General features: G+C 31.5%; 2 protein-coding genes across 3 annotated transcripts; one reads left to right on the forward strand and one right to left on the reverse strand.

The window, feature by feature from the left end:
* Positions 1-3,601: 3,601 nt before the first annotated feature.
* Positions 3,602-6,150, reverse strand: LOC129918260 (arrestin red cell). Of its 2 annotated transcripts, none has more exons than XM_055998692.1 (2): positions 5,680-6,150; positions 3,602-5,628 (listed from the first exon to the last, which is right to left on the reverse strand). In XM_055998692.1, exon 2 carries the CDS (start codon positions 5,591-5,593, stop codon positions 4,265-4,267), a length of 1,329 nt encoding a protein of 442 aa, XP_055854667.1. In that variant the 5' UTR covers positions 5,594-5,628; positions 5,680-6,150; the 3' UTR covers positions 3,602-4,264. The 2 variants fall into 2 exon arrangements, with proteins under 2 accessions (XP_055854667.1, XP_055854666.1); XM_055998691.1 differs by having other exon boundaries at positions 3,602-5,603; positions 5,680-6,144.
* An 8,118-nt stretch (positions 6,151-14,268) lies between these two features.
* Positions 14,269-19,044, forward strand: LOC129919530 (anaphase-promoting complex subunit 7). The gene is made up of 5 exons (XM_056000443.1): positions 14,269-14,502; positions 14,568-15,063; positions 17,669-18,327; positions 18,388-18,668; positions 18,729-19,044. Exons 1-5 carry the CDS (start codon positions 14,431-14,433, stop codon positions 18,970-18,972), a joined length of 1,752 nt encoding a protein of 583 aa, XP_055856418.1. The 5' UTR covers positions 14,269-14,430; the 3' UTR covers positions 18,973-19,044.
* The last annotated feature ends 319 nt before the right edge of the window (positions 19,045-19,363 follow it).

Below are 19,363 nucleotides of genomic sequence, written 5' to 3' on the forward strand. Positions count from 1 at the left end.
TAAGTGAAATAAGAATTGGAAAAAAAGTTAGTACTTAATTGGGTAGATTTTTTGGAATAAAAACTGTTTGAACTGTTTTTGAATTTTTTTTCAAAATTTTGTGTTTGAAATTTTTTGTTTCAAAAACTATTCATCAAAAAACATTTATATAAAAACCAGAAAGTGGTATACCTTTTTCCTTTAAAAAAAGGTATCGTTTAGTTTTGAAAGTGTTGCCGTTCTCTTTAAATATTTTTTTTTTTGATTTAAGGTAGAGTTCTTAATTTAAAATTTTTTTCACATTCAAGTGCTTGGCAGACCGTTTTTGCCACGGCTGACTAGACTTTTTTTTTGCAGTTACATGCCTGGGGATGTCCTTAAACATATTTCATATGACTTAATACACAACCAAAAAAGTAAAAAAACTAAAAAAAATTAATTTAAAAAAATTTTTTTTTTTGTTTGTTTTGACTGTTTTGGTAAGGAAATTTTTTTATAAATTTTTAAAAAACATTATTATTATAGGAAATTTAATTCTCTACAAAATTTGTTAAGAACAATATCTCAAAATTATGCTTTGTTTACGAGATATATTGAAAAAACCAAAAAGGGGGCTTTTGCACCCCTATCTCCAGTTCCCACCCTCTCATTTAATAGCACTCCGCGGTTTTATCTTTTTTATAACCCATTGAACGATTCCTGCAATAAAACCCGTGAACATCTTACTTCCTTTCTGAAAGACATAATTAATAGCCGTAATTTTGGCGTTGGTGAAAAAATAGAAGGTTTGGTAATTTTCAGTTTTCTCGAAAAGTAAAAGAGATTTTGACTTCTAGTTTTCGGTGTTTGACTCAAAATATATAAGAGAAATTAAAACAAAAAAAAAATAATACTTGATTGGGTAAATTTTATGAAAAAAAAAAACTGTTTGAACTTTTTTTGAATTTTTTTTCAAAATTTTGAGTTTGAAATTTTTTGTTTCAAAAACTATTCATCAAAAAACATTTATATAAAAACCAAAAAGTAGTATACCTTTTTACCTTTAAAAAAAGGTATCGTTTAGTTTTGTAAGTGTTGCCGTTCTCTTTAAATATTTTTTTTTTGATTTAAGGTCGAGTTCTTAATTTAAAATTTTTTTCACATTCAAGTGCTTGGCAGACTGTTTTTGCCACGTGTCACGAGATTTTTTCTTTTGCAGTAACATGCCTGGGGATGTCCTTAAACATATTTCATAGGGGTGAATACTAAGCAATTACCTGCAAACTTTAGGTCGCTGGCTCTTAGACTATAACTTGTTACTGACCGCTCGTATCTATAAAGTTGTTATAAAACTTCTTGTAGGGAATGCTTTTGTCTGTTAAAATGAGTGCAATCTTATTTTTACCAACTATTTTTCGTGTTCTGACTTACTAGAAAAATAAATGTATTTTTAAAATATAGGCTGTTAAAAAAACATTTTTATGGTTTTTTTTATAGATTGTTTAATAATATAAAAATTGTAGATTTTTATGGCAAAAGCGCATGTAAAGAAATTTAATGTACCTATGTGTATTTTAAACATCATTAAGAAGACATAAATTCATATTTATTGTAAAAAATTGGATGATGGACTATTTTTGTATTAAAACATTTTCAGAAAAATTGATGGTTTATGAGCTTCTAGCAAATAAATTGCCCAGTTAGAACAAGAAAAATGTTCAAACATTACTTGTAAGCAATGATATGATCTATTAGTTTTGAATGTAATGTAATAATATGGGTTTAACCGTTTGAAAGTTATGCAGTCAATAAAAAGACATTTTTAACATTTGACGTTGAAAAACTGATGATTCGGTAACGATTCGTTTATTTATGATAAAGGAGATATAACGTTATATCTCATTTATGATATAAGTTCATGGACTAATATAGTCAACTGAAAATACGAATTCTTTTGTTTCAATTAACTATATTAATCCATGAACTTAGTGTTTTTTTTTTTAACATGATATAAAAAGCCAACAAACTAAAGATATTTCGGACAATAAAATAGATATTAGGGTATCCAACGTATGACAAAGTCAATCTTTTCTTAAAAGCAGCTTAAACAGAGACATTTCTAACGGCAATATTTTAGCATAGTAAAAATCTTTGAAAAGTAGAGTTTAGTTTCGACGACAACAAAATAGTTAAATTTTGATGACCAATGTTATTAATACAAATGGATTCTCTGGAAATCGTAGCAAATCTACGATACGAATGTAATTCCTAATAAGTCGATACAAAAATTGTAAATATTATTATATACTTTTTGCGACCAAGAATGATTTTGTCATTTATTTATGTAGCTATAACTTTTATACATACATTATATACTGGGCAGATGGACTTAATAATCATAACTTCAAGAGGAATAAGTTTACACTAGGTATGCAGAAAACGAAGACAGGCCTTAAACCGGTATAAACTTAATTTTGTTAAATAGTGGACTTGGAGCCGTTTGCTAAATCGAAACTACAGCATTTATGTTCTACATAAATCCTTATGTGACAGTTTACGTAGAGGAAAAAGTAGAGAATACGAGCTTATGTTCAACTTAAATTATTTAAGTTTCGTTTCAGCAAATGACCCTTACCTCCTTTTCAAAATAAACGATTGTTATAAAATCGACAATCATTTGGCGTCTGATTAAAAAAATTTTTGTTAAAGAGTGTTAAAAGTATTTAAAACTGTATTGATAACTATTCATTCATTTTAAAAGTCACTGATTTACACAGAGAAAATATAAGTACAAAATTAAAAAAACAATTAACGAAAAGTGAAAGTTAACAACCTAATCATACTCTACTAATGACTTATTTATACAAGCATTTTCCTTACACTCTCAGTTTCAAATGAAAACAAAACAGCGGTTGGATTTTATGAAATAATATTCACCTAAACCTCTTTTTCACCTTTCGTTTCCATTTTTGTAACTGCTACCTTGCCGATTATTTTGTCTTTTAAAATTCATTTCTTTATAGTTTTAAAAATAAAGCAATGCAATCGCCATGCAATGCAATACCATAAAAAACGGTGGCTTTTTTTATAATGGCGATTGCATTGCTTTGTTTTTAAAACTATAAAGAAACTTTTATTTAAATTCCAGAACTTGAAACACGTTATGTTGGAATCCATCTGGTCCAAGACAGTTTCAAACATGCAACGAATTTTAAAAGACAAAATAATAAAAATCCTTTATAATTCGGAAAGCTGCTAAATATGTAAGTTACTTTTTGGCTATGATTCAATTTAATTTCCACACAAATCATCTTCAATAATTTTTTCTTTCTTGACAGGATTTCTAAGCTAATTTCATGTGATGAATCTATCATTTCTGTGAATTATCTTATGAATAATACATACATATCTCTTCAATGCGTGCATCTTCCTAAAAAAGATATGTAACTTATAAGCAAAGCTTCAATATGAACTCTCTCTAAAATGACTCACTTCACAAATTTGCTGTGAATCATCTTTTCCATACAAAATTATATCCAAATTCGAATTCAATTAAAAATTTGTTTTGTTTTTGTTTTTTTTTTTTTGGTACATAGTTTTGTTGTGTTTATTTTGGAATACTAAAAAATATAAAATATACAAATTTTATTTTTTTTTTTTTTGTTGGGGATAACGAATGGTGCACAGAAAAGAGAAAAAGGTTTGTTATTTTTTTATATTTTCTTTTGTTTGTTGTTGTTGGTTGTTTTGTTTTTGTAATTGTTGGGATGTTCTTGTTTGTTGGTAGTTATTTGTTGTTATTTTCATAAATGCGATAAAAAAAACTTTGTTCTTCTTCGTCGTAGTAGAATTGCATCGTCGTTCGTCGTCATAGTTTAGTTCGTGTCGTCCAGCCTAATTATAACAGAGACACATTTCACAATAAGTTAATGTTGATCATTTTTATCTTAATCATCATTAAAAACCAGTTATTAATCACTAAAAGGGACTATTACATTAAGCCGACAATAATAATAATAATTTTATAAGAATATATAAAAAAAAAAAACAATAATGATATAATAATAATATATAATAAAGTGAACTGGAGACTTTGTTTTTTTTTTTTTTTTTTGTTTTTGTTTTTAAATAATAAATGAAACACATATATATATGCATTTACATATTATATGTATATATCTATCGCTACAAATACAAAATTCTTCTATGAATCCTGACATAAATATACTTCTTTCTTCTTTGCGCCTTTTTTCTATCTCCTTCAATGCAAATGTTTTTTCTTTTAGTTGGTTTATGGTCAAGTCAACTAGGCTTCCGTTTCGGCACCTTTTAACCTCAACCTTGCAAAATCCTCAAAGATAATATCATCATCTTGTCCATTATCATCTCCATCAAGTTGAATAAGATTGGTAGTTGGAACTTCGGCAGCATTTTCTGCCGTCAGAGGTGCATTACCCGGCTGTAAGCTGCGTCTTGGTGATCTTTCCGAAATAATCGGATCCGTATCATCCTCTGGCTTTGGATGCATCAAAATAAATGGCAGTTCGGCAACTAAATCGCCACCCAATATCGGACCACTTATAAAAAGTTTCACCTTCACTTTATAATGGACAATAATGCCCAGACTCTCGCGTTGTGTTGGATCTGCAATTATTGTGCTCGAGGCTAAATTTGTATCTTCATGTTTTAACTGACCATCCAAAGCCAAACCCCATTTGTCTTTATTATTGGCCAAAAGCGGAGTCAATTCGAAGACTTTAGACAACGTAAAACCAGGTTGCACTTGCACACCATCCTCCGATTCGGTCTCTGCCACCACACACTTGTATTGCGCCGTGGAGAAAAGACAGATATCAGCAAACTGACGAACAAGAATCTTAATCTTCTTAACAGTGCGATTGGAATTATTAGCAATATGAACATTCACACAAATCGACTCGCCATGATGGTACAATTCTTTGTCCAAACTAGCTTCCAGGTGGATTTTATTAGGTTTCAACATGAACTCTTTGCTAACCTCAATCGATGGCTGTTCGCCTAATTTCGACGGTGCATACATAATCTTTCGTATTGCCAAGCGGACTGAATTCCTCTTGTGTGGTTTATCATCAACATTTTCACCCACAAATGCTTTCAACTCATAGTCCACTCCGCAGGGTTTTCCAGTATCACCCGGAGCCGGTTGCAACGAAACCGATGCTGGGCAATATGGAGGAACTTCGAAATAAAATGGATATGCATTTGGACCCAATTTCTTTATGAGTCTCTCCTGCAACCGGGTCAATGGTCGTTCAGATTCCATTATTGGAAATATCTGTTCACTTGCCAAATACAAGTCTTTGCGGAATGTCAGTCCAAGGACGTCCAAATCTTCGCGGCCATATCTAAATGCCGCCAATACTTGACCAAATACTTTGCGGTCTTTAACATAATCGGGTTCGATTAGAACCACTCCGTCGATAGGATCCACATGGGAAACATGATCCACAAAATCCCGCTTACCCAAATACACTGTTATTTTGCCATTGGATGAGCTCTTTTTGAAGACTCGTGTCGCCTGTCGTTTGGAGCTGCCATCGTCGATGTCTGGGTCTGGCGACGGTTGCGGGGATCGATGTAGACCTGAATTAATCATTCTTTAGCTTCTGCAAAAGTAAGTAAAATGAAAATCTATACAAAACGAAAGTACACACTATTTTTTTTCTTCTTTCTATTTATTACTTTTTTAGTTTATTCTTTTTAATACTTGCGTTGCGCCGCGGCGTGCGTGTGAGTAATGAAATGAATGGAATTTCGTTCGATTCGTTTTTAATGTTTATCTCTCTTGGAAGCAGCAGTAGATATAAAAATTTTTTGTTCGTTTCTTCTTCTTTTTTTCTGTGGTGTTTTTTTTTTTTTTTTTAAGTCAATAAAAATATGTACATCGGCGGGTTTCCTTTTTGCTTTTTTTTTATGGGCGAGCTGTTGTTGATTCGGTGTTAAGTTTTTTTCCTTTTTTTTTTTAATTGCTTGGTTTTATTTTAGTGCGCACATTTGAATATTTATTTTATTTAATTCAAACAATTTAGTTTATTGTTTAGGGGGTGAATATATTAAAAAAAAATAAAAAACATTCAAAAAGTGGTTTGACTTTTGGTTGAAAAAATATTAAAAATTTTTATTTTTTTTTTTAATTGAAACGACGAACATAAACGCCCAAATATTTATCTAAACTCATTTTTCTTGGCAAATGTCAATTTTTTTTTCCTTGTGTGCGATGATTGAAATGGATGTATGTGTGTGATTTCTGGCACTCTGTTTTTGCTGGTTGATGGCGGCGGGTGGGTGACAAATGGTTTTTCCTGGAAATTTCTTTTTAACGATACTAGCGCAGTGACATGAATGGTAATACAGGGTTCGGTCATGATGTTTTGAGCAAATTTGAAAAAATAAAAGTGGAGCAAATGCAAAATATCCGGAGTAGATTTGAAATAAAAGCTCTGTCCCATTGGAGGTGGTAGTCTACTAATAGAAGATGTTTTGCTTAATCTAGTACTATCATTTACTCATGCTCATCTTCCCGAGTAGATACGATTTGTATTGAATTCGTTGAAAGTGCCTTCCATTGAAAATCGCTAGTAAACTTCTAGTAGTACTTTGCCACCTCCCAAAGGAACAGGGCTAAAATTAAAAAAAAAACTTTTCATTAAATATTTTTAATAAAAAATAATTATGTGGTTCTTCTGAATTCGGTGGTGAAATTGATTTTTAGCACTGGTTCTAGGTCCATATAGGTTGAAATAGCTAAATCCATCCTTGAACCAGAGTTTATCCACTAATCCGCCGAAATCGGCGAGTTAAATAAATGATCTGAGGCTGAACCACGTTTGTACAACTTATCCTTAAAGGTATAACTACAACGGCCACTTTGCAAAAAGTCAAAAAATGAAAATTTTCAAACTCATTTTCTGCCAGATTTTCCAACCAAAAAATTAAAAATAATGATGCAGAAAGCTTATTTTATGGTTTAAAAAACAATTTTTGTAGTTGTTTCCAAAAACAAGTAGCACTAGAAAGAAATAAAAAATGTTTACTTTTGTAAATTTCCCACTTTTTCACTTGACCTTGACTTGACCTAAATCATTGTAGTTATGGCTTTAAGGCTTTCGGCTGCCATGTCGTACATTTTCGTGCGACAATCAATATTAAATATCATGGCACTTAAAAGCTTGGCAAGTCAAAGGGTAAAAAAATAAATTCAATATTTTTGTTATATTTCTCGTCGTAAAATAAACTTCAAAAAATCGTTTTAAAAGAAATTTAGTTTATTAAAAGAAGCGAACACTTGGGATGAATATTCCAGAATCAAAAATATTTTTTCAGTTTTTGACAAAGAAAATAAATAAAATTCAAACAACTAATATGCGATTAACAAAAATAAATTAAGCTAATAGCCTGTTTTCACTAGAGCAAATGAGATGATTTCGATCAAATTTGCCAAATGAGGTTCGAAATGAGATAATTTCCCATACAAATTTCAAATTTGAAATGAGATAATTATCATCTCATTTCAACGAAATTAGCTAGGAAATTAAAGCCTTAACTACATTGGCTCAAAAAGTGAAAAAGTACAAAAGTGAAAATTTTCAAACGCATTTTTGTATGGTTTTTCGGACTGGAAAATTAAAATAAATGATGCAGAATGCTTATTTTTCCGTCCAAAAATCAATTTGTAAACTCTTTTTTACAAAAAAATCCCACTAGCGAGAAAAAAAATATTTTCACTTTTGTACTTTTTTAAAAAGTGGTGAATGTAGTTAAGCCTTAAGTCAAATCGCCTGAACACAGACAAAACTTCCATTGTGAATAGGTCACAATTATGAATTCTGACAAAACGTCAAATAAAAAAAATAAAAAAGAACAAGAGCACATAGCGGTAAAATTAAATTGTGTTATTTTGTGTCGCGTCGGTAAATAAAAATTGAAAATAAAAATTATAATTCCGAAATAACTATCCAAGATCGTAGTGCCACCAACGGAACCTCAAATCGTTGTGTCGCATACATTGGCTAGTTGGTGCGCATGAAAAAGAAGTTAATTGTCAAGCGGAAGTTTGTTCATATTGTCTTCAACATAGCTTTGGCTAGTTTTAATTGTACAACAGGCATTTGGAGCATCAAGTAGGTGTTTCTTCAAATAATCAAAATCCATTTAACTGAATCCTATTATTCCAGGAGTTTGAATGCAATGCAACTTTTGAGGGAGACGAAAGTGTTTCTGGCTTCTGGGTCTCTCCGTGCCACATGCAGTCATATTCACAAGACTTAAAGAAAGTCGTGGCTTCGGCCAGCTATGACAACACAATCAAAAACTATAGAAGGAGAGAGACGTGAATGTGAAGCAACTCTAGCTTCACACACCTCGACAGTTTGGATTATTGCATTTGATCAATTCGTTAAACGACTGGCTTCCTTCTTCGATGTCAAAATCTGGCAGGCATACCTGCCTGGCAACGAAGGACGTCCATACACCTGACAACGAAAGCGTGTGTAAGTGCGTGTGCACCATTTCTGAGGAAATAATTACATCTGCATTTTCAAGGAAGACGAAGGTTCGTCAAAGAACGACCCAACATTTTTGCTGGTCGCTGCTGTGAACAAGGTGCATCTGCAACTGTGTGAAATAGAATCCTTCAGTAGCTGGCCAATTTCTGTCGTGTAGTGACGATAGAAACATTAAGATTTGGAACTTTATTGAATAGTTTTTGTCCAAAAGAGATAGGGAATATATTTCTATTGAAAAAAGTTAATTATACGTAAAAAAATACGAAAAAGTTGTTCTTTGTTCTTATTCATTAAAAGAGGAGCATACAAAGTTTTTAAAAGTTATCTGGTTTTGCGGGAACTGAGCCCAATAACCACGGACAGTCTGTCCTGACTGGCACTGAAGATGTTTCCCAAAGTTTTGGAGCAGTGAGACGGCATCATTTTGTTTTCAGGTTTGATGTTCGACAGCGAGTTTGTAAATGCTCAGAATAATGAAGGAAAGGCTGGAAGTTTATATGCATATAAATGATAAACAAATTTTTTATAGTTATTAGAGAAAAGTACAAACCTTTATCCAGAACCTCTTTGAATTATTCCATTTTGCAAACAAATTTGTAGACGAATTTTATTAATTCTTTAATTAATTAAACATTTAAATGTGTCAATCGTCAACATATGCCTGACACGTCAAATTCAAATTTGAGTGTTGACACTTCTTGTCAGTCCAAATGAGATAATTTGTAGTGAAAACACTTTTTTGCTAATTTACCAAATTACCTCATTTGGGGTGTAGTGAAAACAGGCTATAAGTTAAAAAAGCAAAATAGAAAATTTCGACTTCAAAATTCAAAAAAAGAAATGTTTTTAAATTTTCAGTCAATTTAATAGCCTGTTTTCACTACACCCCAAATGAGGTAATTTAGCAAATTACCAAAAAAGTGTTTTCACTACAAATTATCTCATTTGGACTGACAAGAAGTGTCAACACTGAAGTATGAGTTTAGATTTGACAGACTTATTTTTTGACATTCAACGAAAAAAAAAAATAAAATAAATTGGAAATCAAAATGCCAGAAAACAATGGTAAGTTAAATAATTATATCTATTGAAAATTCAATTGCAATAAATACAAATCTTTGTTTTTCAGAATAAAAACGATTGTATTAAAGACGCCTTGCAAATAAAAAAAAATATACTCCAAGCCCAAACCACCATCGAAGAAATTAACCGTCGCCAGTAAGATTTCATCACCAATCTGGCTGAATTGTTTTGAAATCATATCTACAGAAACAGATGACGAAAAAAGAAAGAAAAACAACCATTTCACAACAAAACAGTGCAAGAAGTTAAAACTAGCATATAAAGTTCTCGCATCGGGCAGAAACTGAAATCTACGAACAATCACAAAGAAGCTAAGGGTAAATAACTTTTATCAGTTCGACGACGACGATGGCCAATGGGAAAACGCAGCAGCAAGCCACATGTCATCAAAACAACATTTTTGAAATAATGAAGGAGGTCCAGCGACTTTTTTTTTTTATAGTTTTTGACTACAAATTAAAATTGAAATTAAATAAAAACTAAAGAAAAGGTTTTATTTGGTTGACAAAAAAAAATTAAGGTTTTTATTTTGTTGTTTTTCGAGGACCACACGCTTCTTGGTGTAATCAGTATCCAAACAGAGCAATGATGGTTTCTCCTGCTTTCATATGTTGATCTAACACGCATAGAAAACGCTTGAACTGCTTGGAGCTTGGTTGATTTGTAGGTACATTGTTCTGCTCGCCAAGAGTTTGACTGCTTTTGAAATAATATACTCAGCGCAGTACTTGCAGCTGAGGATTGTTGTCGGCAAACAATACATGCACGTTATATCCTTGGGATGATATTGGATAGTCTCGACTCCTAGTTAATTGCTCGGTCGCGCCAAGCTTTGTTAGCAAAGATCTATAAAAAAAAAACAACGTCAATTCTATTCAATCATCAAATTTCTATTATTCAAAACTTACTTCTAACATTTAATTGCTTCACAATGAAATGGAGGTAGAAACTAATGATGGAAAACAAAGTTTTATGGTTTATAATATATATTTTTTTTTTAAATTTATTATCTACCGACGTACGCGACGCGAAAAACACAAATTTAAATTTAATTTTACCGCTATGATTTTTTTTTAGATTGACGTTTCTTAAAATGCCACAATTGTGACCTATTCACAATGAAGTTTTATGTGCGTTCAGGCGATTTGACTTAATTTCCTAGCTAATTTCGTCGAAATGAGATGATAATTATCTCATTTCAAATTTAAAATTTGTATAGGAAATTATCTCATTTCGAACCTCATTTGGCAAATTTGATCGAAATCATCTCATTTGCTCTAGTGAAAACAGGCTATAAAGCCTTAACTACATTGGCTCAAAAAGTGAAAAAGTACAAAAGTGAAAATTTTCAAACTCATTTTTGTATAGTTTTTCAGCCTGAAAATTAAAACTAATGATGCAGAAAGCTTATTTTTTGGTCTAATAAATAATTTGTATACTCTTTTTCACAAAACAATTGCGTTCGCCAGAAAAAAAAATATTTTCACTTTTGTACTTTTTCAAAAAGTAGTGTATCCCAACTAACAATTTGATTTCCAATAGTGTCAATACAGGCTAGTTTTTGATTTGTAAAGTAACAACAGCAAATCTTATACAAACCATTTTGGCGTAAATTATCGAGGTTATTTAGTTGCCTTAAGACTTTCTTTCACAAGTGCTATGAAATTAATAAGCTTTTTTAACAACATTTTAACAAGGTCTTTCAAAAGTTAGCAAAGACACATTTAGTATGTTCAGAAAATGCTATTTAGCTTCTTAAAGAACATCATAATATAGTATGATTAAGGCTTTCATAAAATGTTAAAAAAAAAAATTTAACATGTGAATTTATTTATTTTATTTATTTCTTTTATAATTTGTATTTTTTCCCTTTTTAGGAACTTCTTCTGCATTTTTTTCTTCTTCCTGAAATGAAATAAATTTATTTTAATTGAAAAAACATAACTTTACTTACATGCCCCAGGTAGGAATTGAACCCACGTATCCCGCATACCAGCCCAGCACGCATCCACCAGACCAAACTCAATGTAATAGAGAAGTGGAAAATTGTGAATATATTGATTTTGTCATTTGTCTTTTACTATATTCTCCAAAATTGAGATAGCTAATACTTTGCAAAATTATTTTGTCGAATAAGCTGAAAATATATATTTGTTTGCATTTTTGTTTGCATTTTTGTTCAATAAAAATAAAATTGGGTAGGTTTATTATTTATAACTTTTTTTTATTCAGATTTTCCACTGTTATTGTTCATATACATATGTATGTAATTCATTAAATATCCGACTTTCTCCTTAAGTTGAGTTTGGTGATGGAGCTATCCGACTGCAAATATCAGCGAAAGCGATTAATATTTTGCTAATTACAATTTTATCATTTCATGATAGCCACAAAACCAATTAAAAGTGCTAAAAAGAGATTTAATTCACTAACAAAAAATATTAAAGTAAAATTCAATTGGACACCATTTATGTTTACTCACAAATTGGAAATGTCACAAATTAAACAAGCAAACATTTCTATTAAACGTTTACTTACAACAGCAAATAGCTTTATTAACAAGGCGTTGATAAAATGGGTTGTGTATTTGGTGAACCTTTTTAAACAGGTCTTAATGATGCTTAAACAAACAGGTCTTTTTGTAAGTATCTTTAAGCTGTTCTTAAGAAGACCATTTGTAATTTAAATATACAAGTGTTGTTCAGAACTCTATGAAAAGGCTCTAAAGAGGCCTTTTTTTACTTCCAAATGGTTGAACTGCATAATTAAACTTTAAATAAACTTTTTATTAGCTATACCTTGCCGAATTGAAAAAATCGAACCTAATGAAAGCTAAATTGTTAGTTGGGTATGTAGTTAAGCCTTAATTCATAAAAAATTATTTTGTAATAAAATGGTCTTAGAACAATTTATGTTAGGGGTATTCATGCAACGGTGTACACTTATGGTAAACCTTGTAAAATGGTATATATGGTAAACAAACAAGTATACCCCTGTTACAATAGCTGTGTTTTTTTGTTTATCTATATAGATTTTGTGCAAAAAAACGACATCGAGATTTTTGAAATCCATGCAAATATTTGGCACCACTGTACATATACTTTGGCAGCTGTCTGTCAAAAATGTTGCTTTTGTTTTTTTTTTATTTTAACTCCGAAGTGGGAAGGCCATTTCATCCATGTTGGATGTAAACAAAAATTTTCATATGGCCATGGCATCCATGTTGGATTCAAAAAAATTGTTTTTTCACAAAAAACCAAGAATTATCTGTATATTCTTAGCTACATTTTAAGACCATGACCACTAACATTGGTTGCGTCGTTCTTGTGTTATAAGCGTTTGAAGGTAGCCATATTGAATTCTTTTTCGATTTTTTAAAAATCAAATGTGAAAACTTTTTTATTTTTATTTCTAATTTTTCGAAAAAACTTTGGTAATTTTATATACATATCTGTTCAACAATCTTATCAGGATCCATTTAAGACTTTTATCTGAAAAGTGCATTGCTTATATCTCGAGATATTAACATTTCAATGCAACCATGTCAAACAAATTTTTGATTATTTTTTTCTATGAGAGTTTTTTTCAAACCTCGTTTTCTCCGCTTTTTTTTTTGTTAATATTTTCAGATATTTCTGTATGAACACAACAATTAAACTATCTTGGCACTACTGTTTTTATCGAGAGAAAGTAAAATCTGGATAATTATCTGGATTTTTCAAAAATCTATACAGATAAAGTTTTTGTTGTTTTTAACACGTAAATTGTTTCGAATTCAAAAATCTCGATGTCGTTTTTTTGCACAAAATCTATATAGATAAACAAAAAAACACACCTATTGTCCCGAAAACGGGACATTGTATTTTTTTGAAAATTTGTTTTTAGATGTTGATTAGTGATTTCTACAAAATGGCATACCAATTTTATCTTAAAACTTTTTTTCCAAAAAATTATTTATAAAAAATTGGTTTTCTTAAAAAACGGCTCTATAACGATTTGGAAATTTTTTTTTCTAAAAATGCATCTTAATTTATATCAATCAAAGCTGCATACTTGTTTTGGAGGGCAATTTGATTTTAGATTTTATTTTCTTTTTTAAAAAACAAATTTTTATTTTTTGCACATATATAAATAGTACCTACTTTTCCCAAATTTCTATATAAAAATTCTTAAAAATTTAAGTAACTTGAACTCTAAGAGCAAGTTCTCCAACTAACAATTTTGCTTCTATAAAGCTTTATAGAAGCAAAAGAAGCATGTATAAAGAAGCATGTTGTTAGTCGGGTCGTGCGACCCAGTCGTGCATTTTATTCTTCATGGAATACTTGTCAAATTCTTGGTGGTTGTTTAAAAATTGTATTTTTATTTATTTATTAAATTATATTTATTTATAAAAAAAATCAATAAAGTATTGCAAAAAATCAATAAAAGTGAATTTAAGAGATTGTGTTATTATTTTATTTATTATTTAGTATTACAAACACATACAAATCAAACGCCAAATCACAATCACTCCATATGTCAAATTCATCGTGAGCAAATTCCAAAATTGCACAAAAAAGGAGCGATTAACTCCCTCAAAAGTGGAGCAAATTTGCTCCGATAGAAGCAAGGTTCGAGCCCTGATACAACAGTACTATAGTATCAAATGTCAGCTGTTGGTGTTTTGTTGGTGAAAAATTATGTGAATTTTGCCGATTTTGGGAAGAAAAAAAAAGTTTGGAAAGAGAAGGAAAAGCTGATTTTCCGTGTTTATACTTTTTTCTTCTGTCCTCACAAAATATGAAAATTATTGGAAAATATTAAAAACAGAGTTAAAAAGAAGAATTAATAAACACCACGCAAGATGGAAAATGTTTTGTTTTCGAATTTAAAGAAGTTGTACGACACGGAATTGTATAGCTGTGTGATTCCTGTGGTAAAATCCTTCTACTTTTGAATATTCCTTTTTTAACCAAGTTATCACCATTCTCATTTAATTAGGCAAGTTTATTAACAACAGTCTACCAAAATGATAGATTAATTGCAACTCCAGAACAAGAGTATCAGGTTCTTCTATTCCGTGGCGATGCCTACTATCATGAGCGTAAATTCCGATTGGCAGCCACTCATTTGCATTCAGCGCTGACCATGAGGAAGACACTGTTGCGAAGGAAAAATCCAAGTTTTGATTGGATTGAGAATACCTATGATCAGTTTACGGATATAGAAATCAAATATCGTCTGGCTGTTTGCTATCGTGAATTAAATGATTCAAATTTGGCAATTTCGACATTGCAATCGATTCCAACTAAATCGAGACTTCCAAAAATTAATATGCTTTTGGCTAAGCTACAACATCGTCAATCGAGGAATCCATCGGAGGCAATTACATCTTATAAAGATGTTTTGCGCGATTGTCCGATGGCAATGGAGGCAATTAGTTCGCTGTTGGAAATTGGTGTGGATGGAATTGAAGTTAATTCGTTGGTTGTGAATGGTAAGAAAATATTTATATAATTTTGGTTTTGCATGAATTATTTATTGATTCTTGAGTTATATGGTATAAATGTTTGTCTAAACAAGGTCTAAGCAGGGAAAAGGTATTCTTTATTTGATCTCAGCGCTGAGTTTCTGGTTTTTTAAGGGGGGGCCTGGTGGAGTTCTTCGCTATTTAGTTCAATGAATAGTAAATTGCACGACATAGCGTCTCGTGGTCGTAACGAATTTTTGAAACCAAAACAATGGCGACGTTGATACAGATTAGGTAGAGTATAGAATGCACTTAAACGTAGTCCAAGCAAATTAGACGTTGCTCCTTGTGTGGTTATGGTACTTATTGCATTCTGTTTTTTAATTAAAAAGTTTGGCGTGGGTAACCACAAAGAATGCTGCATATCAGAATGTGTAGTTCTTTATTATGTAAATAATCTAATCAGCTGAAGATTAGATATGGTTTTCTTCACTTTGTTCCACGTCAACTATTCATCTACATTCGTTCATTTTGATAGGAAAATTACAAAGGATCCGCTTCCTTTAACATAAATTTTTTTTTATATGGAGATTACACAGTTTAATTTTCGTTAGCTAATCATGTAAGTTACTTCTAGATAGGTTATGTTATATGGGCTGACAGTTGATTTTGTAACCGTCACACTCAGATCAATGTAGATCCCTTGTGATACCCTGAAGTATTATAACTTCATGAAAAAGTGTTAACCTATGAATGCTATGGTTGGTCGAGCCATTTGGAGGACATGGCAAAGTTCAGTAGGCTGTTGCCTGAGAGTTCTGATAGTACTTCTAGATAACTTACTAATATACATTTATCAGAACATACGGACTAACAACTTGGCATGTGATATAGCCATATGTCTCGCACGTACTATTCATACGGTGACCATCCATCCCGGTTTACCCGGGACTGTCCCGTATTTCTATTGCTTGTCCCGGATTTTTATTTTAGGGGGGAAATCCCTTTGAACGACAGCTTTTTCAATAATTTTTTTTGGAAAACTGAAAGCATTTATTGAAATTTGGGAAAGTATGTGATATTATTGACATTATAAAGTATTGATACAATTTTTTTGAAGTACAAAAAAAAAAAAAAAAAAAAAAATGGCGGCTCTACAGCTCTTTAAAGTTGACGTCTCGAGTTTGCGCCGTGCAATGTCCAGGTTCAGAAAATTATTTATAATCAAAAAAGAAATTTTTTTCCAATAAAATATATTTATACGCATTGCATGAACCTAAATTTAGTAAAAAAAAGTGTAAAATAAAAATTAGAGACCAAAAAAACGAAAAAACACAATGTTTTTTTTATAAACAAATTGTTAAAAAAATATATATTGTAAAAATTTTGTTGAACAACAACCAAGGACGTTTTCAATGTATAGTGGGATCTTGCACTTACTAACCATTACCGTATTAGGCTCAAATTCGAATTCAACGCACTATAATTTTATAGTGTTTTGATTTTTGAGCAAACACATAAGTGTATAAGCAATGCGATAGTAGGCTCCGAGATTAACTTTTAAAGTTTAAGTTCAAACGGTCACGGTGTATGTGGAACTTTTGCTTCCATTGAAAAATTAAAAGAATAATAAATTTTGAAATAGCAATAGACAATAACCTTGTTCATTGTACATTTGGTAGCTCTAATTTTTTGGTACAGTTGTTTATATTTATGGCCATGTGAGCTCCCTAAAATGTCGGACTCAAATGCCGCATGCAAACAAATTTCAAAAATACCTGAATTTTCTGACCTTTGTTCATTTTTGCTCTTAAACTTATGACAAATATTATTTTTCACAACATTGCTGCTTATATACTATTTCAGTCTAAAATCATCTCTTTAGGCCTAATGGATGGTAGGCCTAACGGTTTCGAAAGTATTACTTCTCAAATATCGTCAATTTTGTTAAAATCGAATAGCTATAATTTTGTTTGTGAATTCTTTCCTTTTTTGTACATGTTGTTTGGATTTTCACTCATAGAAAAACTCCAATTTTTCACATCAAAGTAGAGCTATGTAGATTGAAAAATTTTGAATCAAAAATGCACAATAGTGCGAACTCGGTACCAGTTCGTTTTACGAAAAAAAAAAAAACTCTGCGACAGTTTTTTTTGTGTAGATCCATTTTTCGTTGATCATTTGGGTATCAAAAATGGGCTCAAATAAGACTCGACATCCCAAACTGAGGTTTTGTTAGTTTTGAAGTATCTCAGTGTTTGTACTGTTGATCCACCATTATTTTTTTAAGGGTGGCGGATTTATTTCCTTTACGACAGTTTCCAGAAGATGCCGAAAGCAGAAACCTAGATAATCTGCTACTTTTACCCATGTGTCCGATCATCAACGATGTTATAGCAAACTGCATCAGGTGTTGAGTTTTATATCCGTCCGTTTATGTTAGTAATTCTTCTACTGTTGCATATTGGGACTTATCTGTCTGGTACCTATTCATTTATTTGAATGTGTTTCAAAAATCACTTATTTTTCTTGATATTTAAACTGATAAAACATAAATTGCTTTTTATACTTTGAAATATAATAGAGGATATTATCGTATAACATTTCTATATTTTTTTATTATATTTTAAAGTAAGCTCGGCTCCAAAAAATGTTGAATGGTTAAGCTCGTGGATCAAAGGTCACGCTCAAATGTATGTTCATAAACATCTGGACGCATCGAAGACGTTCCTATCAATAAATGACAATACAAAACTCCATCAAAACGATCATATTTTAACACTAATTGGAAAAGCACTATATTATAATGGACATCATGCACAAGCGCAACAATATCTGGAAACAGCAAACATGATAAGTCCTCATAGCACAGAACATATAATGCCACTTGCGGTTGTATATGAAAGAAATAATAACTTGCCAGAGTTGGAAAAGTTGGCAAGTCAACAGTCCAACATCAATGAATTTGGTTCTGAAAATTGGTTTGTAATGGCAGAAAGCTTATCGGCAAATGGAAAATATGAAAAGGCTTCATATTTCACACATAAAGCAATATCCGTTGACCCTACAAATGTTGAAGCGTACCTTCTTCGTGGGAAAATATTCCTTCAGTTGAAGCGGTTTAAAGAGGCCATACACTATTATCGAACTGTTCAGAGTTTGGCCAACTATCGTTTTGAGATATACAAAGGCCTAGCTGGCTGTTATATTGGTTTAAAACGTCTGAAAGATGCACAGACAATATGTGCCTTGGCTGCACGTTATTTCAGAAACTGCCCAAGGAGTTATGTGGTAAGAATTTTTTTTTACTTTATCTCAATTTCGTATTACCAAATTAAAAAATTCTTACAGCTTCTTGCCAGTACTCTCCTGTACTCTTCAAACACGGTTACAAAACGACAAGCAAAGACCTTCATCAATCGAGCTTTGGAAATAGATCAGTACTACTTTCCCGCTGTTTCTGCTATGGCAGAGATCCTTCAATCTGAAGGTGAAACACAAGAGGCGATAAAATTATTAAAAAAACAGTCCGCTAGTTATCCCAGTTGCAAGCTTTTCACAATGCTGGGAGACATTTTAAGCAGTGAAAAAGATCTAGATGGTGCCTTGGAGTACTATACAATTGCTTTAAGGTTTTTATAGTTCAACACCCAAAAGAAAAATCGAAATAAATCCGCTGTTTTTATTTTCAGCATGGAACCAACAAACCACCGAGCTTTGGAAGGTGTAAATGCTCTTGGACAGGCATCTGAAACTACAACAAAACAAGATGAGTGTTCTTTAGCCACAACTTCACAGGATGAAGAATGGCCAATTGATTATGATGAACCCTCAATTGAAGCAGTTGAATTCTCATCAACTGCGGCTGCCAATCCCGATGGAGAATCAGAAAGTGATCCAATTTGGTCGGATGTAGATGCTGAACTGACAGCTTAAGCTTCAGCATGTTTTGCTCATTAAATTACGATAGTTATTAAAACAATACATTTCATTTATTATAAATTTAAAGCCAAGGCATTGATTTGCATTATCAAATTAATCAGTTTGTTCTTGTAACTATAATCCTGATGACCCTTCGTTCACCATCGATCTTAAGTGTTCGTTAGTTTACATCTCCTGAGTTGATTTTTGTTTAATTTTGGTTTCGTTATAAATTTAAATTCGTTGTTCAATTAAGAGACATTTTAGACTGGAATTAGAAGTTTTAAACAATTAGTTCCTTATATCTGATCTAAGTTGATGAAAGAGAGTGTAATGCAAGTGGAGTTAATACAAAGTCGGTGGTAAAAATTTGAAAAGAAAACCATTCTGAGCTTAAAGACAGTTC

The sequence above is a fragment of the Episyrphus balteatus genome, chromosome 4 (genome assembly GCF_945859705.1).
Source record: "Episyrphus balteatus chromosome 4, idEpiBalt1.1, whole genome shotgun sequence".
Lineage (NCBI taxonomy): Eukaryota > Metazoa > Arthropoda > Insecta > Diptera > Syrphidae > Episyrphus > Episyrphus balteatus.

Coding starts and splice junctions, on each gene's coding strand:
- LOC129918260 (XM_055998692.1), bottom strand. CDS start 5,593: ATGATTAATTCAGGTCTACATCGATCCCCGCAACCGTCGCCAGACCCA.
- LOC129919530 (XM_056000443.1), top strand. CDS start 14,431: ATGGAAAATGTTTTGTTTTCGAATTTAAAGAAGTTGTACGACACGGAA. Junction 14,503..14,567: donor ATAGCTGTGTGATTCCTGTG/GTAAAATCCTTC, acceptor TCATTTAATTAG/GCAAGTTTATTAACAACAGT. Junction 18,328..18,387: donor ACTGCCCAAGGAGTTATGTG/GTAAGAATTTTT, acceptor AAATTCTTACAG/CTTCTTGCCAGTACTCTCCT.